The sequence below is a fragment of the Raphanus sativus genome, unplaced genomic scaffold (genome assembly GCF_000801105.2).
Source record: "Raphanus sativus cultivar WK10039 unplaced genomic scaffold, ASM80110v3 Scaffold1509, whole genome shotgun sequence".
Taxonomy (NCBI): Eukaryota; Viridiplantae; Streptophyta; class Magnoliopsida; order Brassicales; family Brassicaceae; genus Raphanus; species Raphanus sativus.
The window spans coordinates 12118-21624 of record NW_026616819.1 but is presented as its reverse complement, the minus strand read 5'-3'; the positions used below and the strand labels follow the sequence as shown (position 1 = coordinate 21624).

At 25.8% G+C, this 9507-nt stretch overlaps 1 protein-coding gene across 1 annotated transcript; it reads right to left on the bottom strand.

Annotated features, from left to right (window-relative positions):
- Window positions 1–370: 370 nt before the first annotated feature.
- LOC130504344 (histone acetyltransferase HAC1-like) lies at window positions 371–1793 on the bottom strand. The gene is made up of 5 exons (XM_056998959.1): window positions 1729–1793; window positions 1524–1627; window positions 1263–1439; window positions 792–1012; window positions 371–675 (listed from the first exon to the last, which is right to left on the bottom strand). The coding sequence occupies exons 2-5, from the start codon at window positions 1611–1613 to the stop codon at window positions 642–644; spliced, it is 522 nt and encodes a 173-aa protein (XP_056854939.1). The 5' UTR covers window positions 1614–1627; window positions 1729–1793; the 3' UTR covers window positions 371–641.
- Between the last annotated feature and the right edge of the window lie 7714 nt (window positions 1794–9507).

The window sequence follows — 9507 nt, the reverse complement described above, 5'->3', positions numbered from 1 at the left end:
AGGATTATTTCGATTGGCAAGGCTTCGTGTTTGTGAAGGTTGTGTGGACTTCAATTTAGGAGTTAGCGGTCGCTGAAGGCGTCGCATCCCTATCCGAAGATTGTGTGGACCGTGTGGAGTTCCCTCTGTCGGATTTTGAAGTTGTAGGGTCTTGGTTTCTCGGGTGTTATCGTTTGGCAGGCGTGAAGCAGCAGCGGTAAACCATGGGTATGGTGAAGGAAGTGGAAGATCTCGTGTGGCGGGCTATAGGCAGCAACGACGATTCCCGTTCACGGACTGTCCTAAGTTCTAAAATCTGTTAAGTCAATTTGCTCGCTTTTGCTCTTTTAAGTTTGTGATAGTTGTTTATCTAGCTTTAATTCCAGTTTTAATCTATTGCTGCCCCGGTGTGAGTTTAAGTTGCCGCCTTCATGTGGGCTCTAGTGTCTGGGGATTGTTCTTCATCCGCCAATTGTTGTATCAAAAGTGTTCTTTCTTTGGAATGAAATTTACCAGATGGGAAAAAAAAAAAAGTAAAAAGGTTCACAAACTTTTGAGGGTTAAAAAAACCATGCATAAAGGAAAAAAGCCACAACTTCTAATTAAACGTTTAAATCGTCTTTAGTCCAATGCTAATCGCAAAGACTGCTCTCAGTTCTCCATCACCCTTTTGACCTCTTGTACTCTGTGACATGCCTGCGCGCAAAGTATAAAAAAGATAATTATTAAGAAACTTTGTTTCTTACAAAAATTGAAATATATTTTGGTTATTTTTGGAAATCCAAGTTAAAAATATAAGCATTGTTCATTACCTGCACTGTGGAATAAGGCAGTTGCGATTAGTGCAATGGCTTGCATGGGCACACACTCCCACCCAAATAATTTCACACCTCATACACTTACCTGAAAGTTTCTTTGGGCAATCCTTGAGATGTGTTATGAGCTCTCTACCACGCATGCACGAACGAATGGTGCAAGGCTGATTAGCTGGGGGCATACATGTAGAGATATGTGCTAGTGTCTCCAACCATATCTGCACATCTCAAAGAAAACAACATTCAATCTAAAGTAAAATCAATGAATCAATACGAAACCGGTTTTGCGTATGCACAAGTGAAAATTGACTTATTACAATTTATATAAATATAAGCTTTCAAATTGTTTTAAAGTCATTGAAGTTCTTACTAGATTATTTCTATCCTCCAAAATCTCAAAACCGGCATAAATGCATATATGCACTTAAACTCATATCAATATTTCAATTGGAGATTTTGTGGACTTACCGAATAAGCTTCCTTGTGCTGTGGCCCGGATAAGTGAGATTCTAATGCCCCGTAATTTTTTTGTTGTTCCAAGCATGTCTTGCAAATTGCGTACTCGCAAGACTCCAAATCACAGGTTGCACATTCTTCTTCTTCTTCTTCGCAACAAGAACACTTAGAGATTTTAACTGACATCATCTTTACCAAAACAAACAAAATTCATTAGTTTCTGCAAGGTTTTGTAATATAAACACAATGAAACACATTAAAACATGCATGCACCTCAAACCACGAATCTCCATCGCACTCACTCGAGGAAGCAACATCTATCATGAGGTAATTACCATTCCATTCCTCACTGGACGAAGACATCTCCAATAATATTTCTGTGACATCAAAACATAAATTACAAAATTATTAAATCTTCCAACGAAAAAACGGTTAAAAGAAGTCCAAAAAACAAAGATGATAGATATAACATCGTTACAGGTTATTAATCGGTTAAAAGACTGCCGCTCTATGTTTAGCTGAGGGATCGTGAGAAGATGGTTGTGCTTGGCAGGTAAGTAAGGTTCTAAATCATACTATATATAATGTATTACAATTTCCGTTTGTAACACTAACTTCCATTTTTAAAATTTAATTTACAAATTCGCATTTTCCATTTTTCCAACAGTGTAGTATAATGTAAATGTGTTGAATTGGTAAACTTACGCATATCTAAACCACAAAAAAGGATTTTTTTTCAATTTCTATTTTCCCAAATTTTTTTTACAACTAATTACGGCACTTTTCTTATATTGTTTCAGAAAGTAACAATCATATTTTTATTATAGGATGATAAACTAAGCATAACATGCAGGATGAATAATTGGTTATTACTTATTAGATTACATGTGCTATTTTTTTAGTTTTTACATATAAAATAATATAATATAAATTATTTTAACTTTCCTATTTAATTAATGAAATTATAAAAAGAAAACTAACAAAAATATTAAAGCAAAAAAGGAATGAATATATACAATTTAAATGTTTGAAACAGATGAAGACAAGGAAAATTTTGGAATATATATTATATTATATATATTATATATGTATGTGAACATTTAAAATTTATATTAAAAAGAAAGAAATAAAAAATGTACAAATTGTTTCATGTAATAACATCTTCTATAGTCTATACTATTATATAAAGCTTGGTTCTTCAAAGTTACTAATTAACATGATTGTGACATGTGTCAATTTTATATTTAAGATTGTGACATGTGTTAAATATTTTTTTTATATAAATAATTATTTAATAGTAATTTTCCTTTTTTGAGAAAATGTATTGTAAATAATAGTAACTAGCTTTATTATGAGATATATTTTTTAAAAATTATCTTTTATGATTTTAGAAAAGGAAAAACAATGTTAATATTATTGTAAAAATCGGTTTGGATATAGAACTTTTTAAAACGAAAATTACTTTAACTTTGTTTTACAAATCGTGTTAATATGTCAATAATAAGATTTATAGTTTTTTTGGTTTATGAACTTTTAATTAGGATTTGAATAAAGGAGTTAACATTAAACATTCTTTTACAAATTTTTGGTTTAAGATTTAAAAAAGATAATTATAATCAAATAGTTTTTTGGTTCTTTAAAGTTAGTAATTAACATGATTTTGACACATATCAATTTTATATTTAAGATTGTGACATATGTTAAATAAAAAATTTCATATAAATAATTATTTAATAGTAATTTTCCTTTTTTGAGAAAAGTATTGTAAATAATAGTAACTAGGTTTATCATAAGATACATTTTAAAAATTTATCTTTTTATTATTGTAGAAAAGGAAAATAAATGTTAATATTATTGTACAAATCGGTTTTGATATAGCATTTTTAAAAACGAAAATTACTATAACTTATTTTACAAATCGTGTTAATATGTCAATAATAAGATTGTAGTTTTTTTTGGTTTATGACCTTTTAATTAGGATTTGAATAAAGGAAAATTAACATTAACATTATTTTACAATTTTTTGGTTAAGATTTTTAAAAAGGATAATTACAATCAAATATTTTTTTACAATGATCATTTCTTTATGATTTTAGAAAATAAAAATTAGTGTTAAATATTGTAAAAATTGATTTTGGTATAGGAGAAGGAAAATTACTAATAGTCTTTTACATTATATATTGTTAAAAACACTTTATAGTAATTTTCAATTGAAAAAAAAAATCTAAACAAAAATTAATTGTAAAAAGGAAGTTAATTTTATTTGTTATTTTAAAAAAACATTGTGACATGTGTAGAAAAATATGATACAACTCTCTTTTGTTGATTTAAAGAGATTTAGAAAAGAAAAATTAATAACTTTGAAAAACCAAGCTTTAATTACTTTTTGTGGTTTATGACATTTAATTCTATATTTTTAAAATATATGATATTAACTTTTTCAAAAGTCTAAACAAAATTAGATTGTGAATGTGTCAATTAAAAAATTAGATTGTGAATATGTCAATAAAAATCTGTCATTACTTTAAAATTGTAAAAATATTAGTGATATTAAAAAAAAAAAAATTTGAAAATGGAACCTATTAAAAATGGCAAATAATAGTTTTTCACATTATATATGCAAAATCATACAATTTCACTAAAAATATTTTTTATTTTTATGGTTTTCATAAAATTAAAATATCAAACAAAACCCTTTGCAACGCAACGGGCTCATATCTAGTACTATATAAAAGTTGACAAATCAGCATTTTATTTTTATTTTTAATAACGTTAATATTTACAAAAAATATATATTTTAAAGACTATTAAATATATAAGTTAAACTAATAAAATAAATATTAACATTTGAAAACTTACTTAAAATAGTAAATACTATAATAAAATGGAAAATCAAAGAAAATTGTAATATTAACCAAAATAAATATTTTAGGAATAAATTAAAATTACAGTGTATACTAAAATAAAATGTTAAATTAGTCAAAGTAACAAAAACATCTACAAAAATTACAATGAATGAAAAAGAGAAAAGCATATTTCCAAAAAAATACATAAAAGTACTTTTACATATATGAAGTGAAACCAACAAAATAAATATTAACATTTAACAACTTACTTAAAATGGTAACTATTATACTAAAATGGAAAATCAAAAGCAAAAGACTAATATCAACCAAAAACACATATTCTTAAGTAATAAATACAAAGTACATTTTATACTAAAATCAAAATGGTAAATTAATGTTAAAATAGTTAAGTAACAAAAAACATCTAAAAACATTAACAATGTATGAAACAAGAAAATTTCTACAGTATAACGTATTGGTAAGACTATAAGTAATTTTCTAATTTTTATAATATCATTAATAATTAAAAAAACTAATAAAATCACTAAACATTGCATTTGGTTTCTCAGCCGTGTTCGGTGTGTCGTATGGACATCAGAGCTTTGGCTTGTCTTGGTCTCTTAGTGTTTTGGTTGTTTCCCGTCGGCATCCAGCACATCTTGCAGCATGGAATGGAAGATGTTTTATGGAGCTTAAAGAATGTGGTCTTCTTCGACCATATGGTGATATTTGATCCTAAGCCATGGTGCTTCTGACATGAAGCAAAGACTGTGTGTCCAGTCTTTTTGAGTCCACTCATGGTTGTCCTGAAGTTGAAAGTATTGGGTTTTTAGACTGAACATTTAAAAGCTGAGTTCTTTCCAAGCCGCTAATGTGGATAAAGGAAGAGCCAAAAAATTTAGAAGATATAAGTTCATTGTTTAGCAACAAAAGAGAAGACATCAATTTCGGAAATGGCCAGATGCTCTCTTGACGAGTTTCCACTGCAGAAGCACTAGCCTCTTCTCCAGCCTTCTACTAACACACCATTATGAGACTTGTGTCTTCATTGTGTGGTTGTGATGATTCGGATAGTTTCTTTGTCATTGTCTATCCATGTTATCTTATGACATACCTACTGGTATGGTTTTATGCTTTGATTTATTTCTGTAATGCTTTGGTATTTTTTGCCAATGTGGCTCAATAAGAAACACAACGTTAAAAAAAAAGTACTGTTTGCCTTTCCTAAACATATTTATATTTATATATATATGAATATAATAGAATACTAACATAGGTGAAGATTAATTAGATAAATATATATATAGACACATACGTTTTAACATCGATTACACCTATAATAGTAACTCTTACGTAAACATTTCATATGTATCTTCAAAAAGAAACGACATAAGTTAATTAATAAGATTTTTTAAAATATCATTAATTGGATATCACTTTTCAAAATAATTTAATCCAAAATATCTTATATTTGGATTTAGGGTTTTTGATTATTATTTAGAGTTTAATATTTAAGGGTAGGGGTTGGGTTTATAAACTTCTATAAGTAAATTTTAAACATTTATAAATGATGAAGGTTAGCTTAATTTTTTTATTCACAAATTAAGCTATTTATAAGGTTAGTTAAATATTAACAACTACATTAAATGATTTAGAAGGTTAGTTAAATATTAACAACCACATTACTACTTGATGATAATAGTAATTAACTTATGAAAACACTCTATTTGTTATTATTTTCAAAGGGAAGTGATATATAAATTATTTAATTGGTATTGTTTTCCACAAACTTGCAATCAATCAGAACCATTTATTTACTGTTACGTTAAAATATTAGAGAACTATAATTTTAGAATGTTCAGATATGATTTTAAATTATCAATCAAATATGTCAAAATATTATTTAATTTATTTATTTTAAAATGTACAATAATTCAGAAAGTTTTATTTAGAATAAAATAAAAATTAATATCAAATGAAATAAAATATTTAAAGTAAATAATTAAAATTTAACTTAATTTGTAAAACATAAAATTAACTTACAATAATAATTTGAGATTTTCCAAAAACTCATATTTAAAAAAATACAAATCTATACACAATATTCGATTAAGTTTTTAACTAAAACTTAAATATTTAATTTCTTCCGGACGACTTACTTGTACGTCGATGATTGACGTGGAAATTTTCTGTACTAACTAAAGTTTGACCAGAATCTCGGAATAAAATCTCCCACGACTTTGTTTGAAAGAAATTAAAATATTTAACTTTTATTTTTCAATTACAAAAAGTAACTTGAAACGATTTATACGAAATTCATCTATTTATAATAAAATATTAAAGTTTTATTTTTCTTTCAGACGACTCGCAAGTAAGTTGTCCAAAAAAGTCAAATTTTTGACACAATTGGATCAAAAGAAAAACTAATATGTTTACTCTAAACGACTTATATGGAAGTCGTCTCAGGCATTTTCGAGATTTTTTGTTTACAAAGAAAGTTGAATGACTTCGAGATAAGCCATCTCTAGAAAACACATTTAAAAGTTAATTGTAAAGTGACCTTTGCGTTTGACAAAAAAAAAAGTGACATTTGCATTGACTAGAAGATTACTACCAGAAAACTTCTGTGGAAGTCGTCTGACAGACAAATCTGGAAAGAAAAAAACTAATTTCATAGTTTCAACCAATGAAATAACTTTTTGAATACACAAAAATCTTCTCCAAGCATCCAGAAGCTCAAACAAAAGTGATCCACTAAGAATCGTAAGCTTGAATTGCACTATGAACCGTAAAAAAATTAAAATTAAAATCTTGGTTTTTGATGAATATAGAGAGAAAGTGGAATAGATACTGTTTTTAGTTCATAAGAAATGAAAAAAGGAGTATAATTCGATTTTAGGTGCATTAAAAAGTTCAAATTGGTTATTCATTGTGATTGGTGCATCGAAATCAATTGCAATCTTGTAAATACTTGAAGATGATGAGGTTGAGAGAGTGAAAAAAAAATTCAAAAAAAAAAAATTAATGGTATTTTAGTGAATAATCTGAATTTTAAGGTGAATAGGACAAATGAAATTTTCAAAAAAAATCATAAGTTAGTTTTGTGTTTGACTTTGAATTTTGAGTCAATTTTGGAAATAACCCTTTTATGTAAATGACAAATTAGAAAAACATTATTTATTTTACCATTAATTTATTTTTAATTTATATTAAATATGTTGTAAGGAGTTATACATTAACAAAATATTTACTACTATAAAATATAATTAATTAGATTAAGCAGGTTGGAAAAATATATTAGCTCAAGAAGAAGATAAATCTAATAGTCCAGAATATCTATATTAAATAAATAAAAATATTACTTAACATTAGTTAAAATATCTTATATCTATTTTCATTATAAAATTAGCTAACAAAAGCTATTCAATATCATTTAAAACTCATAAAGTATTAATGAAAAATTTAAATATTAATTTTAGACTATCAGCATATACTTAAAAATTAAATAAAACAATTTCAACAATATTTGTGCAGACATATATATATCACACGCACATGTAAACAATTTCAGAATACAAAATAAAAATATTATGCCGACAGATATAAGCATGTATTATTATTTAAATCATAAATAAATAAATAAACGAAGAGCTTCCACCAATTGAAGTTTTACGTATTTTAGATGATGGTAAAGTAAGACCACATAAATAGCTCTTCGTCATTCAGTTACATTTTTTTTTTTGGTAGGATCATTCAGTTACAACTATCTTATTAAAACAGAAACATTCTGTTGGACCTAACATTTATTTTGTAAGTTTTTAAATTAAATACACATTTATACTTTATAGTTAAACATACATTAAGTCACTAATGTTCCTTTCTTTATACTACTATCTATGTTTCCAAACAATATACTTATTTCTTTATACTACTATCAATGTTTTCAAACAATATATTTTTATACTACTATCAATGTTTCCAAATAATACAATAATTAATCTTAGTTATTTTATATCTATCATTTTCTCTTTAAAATTTTGTAGAAACGTCATAATTTCATAAATTGCAAAATAGTGAACTTTAAAATTTCGATTATAAGATTACAAATTATGAAACTATTACAATTTAAATCCAATTAGATTACATATCGGTCATCCATCAGTTTAATCGGTTAGTCTCGGGTTTTAGTGATTTTTTAATATGAATATTTTAAAAACATAAATTGAATTGTCAGATCTCCGAATTAACCGGTATAATCACAATCGGGTTGAATTTAAAAATACTGATTTAAATGCAAAAATATTTTAAATACACACTCATTAAAAATAACCAAAATATTTGTTAAATTATTAGTGAAATTTTTCATCGTAAAATATTCTGCGCTTTAAAAGCGCGGATCAAAATCTAGTTATTAAATACAATATAACACATCAAATTGACGAATGACCACACATGAAAAGGAAAAACTCGTTCAGTATCAAGCTAAATTATTGGATCGCTGTTTACAGATCAAGATATAATTATATTCTAGTTTACAAAAAAAAATATATATATATATAATTATATTCTGAATTTTTCTACATATTATTTGAGAAAATTTGTCATGCATGCATAAGTAGTACCGCATCGATTTCTAGACAACTTTTTTAACATGGTTTAGTATAAAATGTGACATGGTTTTCACCCTATCAGACATGTACTGTTTCATTTATGAAGTTTACATTTTTGGTAAGATTCTTAAAATATAAAAATAAATTCTATGTATTATCATTAGTAAATATTTTAATTAGTAACATAACTATAAATATAAAACATTTCACACCAACTTTATAAGTTAAAAGTAAATTTTTATAGATAATTATACTTCTATTATTTATGAAGTTTGTATTTTTTCAAAAATAAATTAGTAAATTAAATTTTCTTACTTGAATGTATTTTAACTAAAATTAATTAATAAATTTAATTTATAATACTAAAATTTAACTAATTTAAAAATATTAATTTTTTAAAACCAAATAAAAATAAAATACAAATAATTATTTTAATTTTTCATACAGATAAAACTAAATTAAAATATATATTAAATTTGAAATTAATAAATAGCTATAATTTTGGATAATTTTTTTTTAATAAATATTGCCGCTACTGCACGGCTGCACCTAGTTCATCCAATATTTAGTAGAAGGAACTATACTTTTTTTTTGGTCCGTAAATGAAATTTATATAAACTTTGAGACCTCTAAAAAAAGAGGCTTCTTCATAAACTGAACTGAAAATTCTGTATCTGGTATACATGTGTGAATCTAATCATCAACAGCTCGGACCAAAAAAATCATCAAAGATTTTCGGGAACCTTTTTCACACCAAATTTGCTTCTTGAGGTTTCTGAACACACACATTGTGCCTCTGCT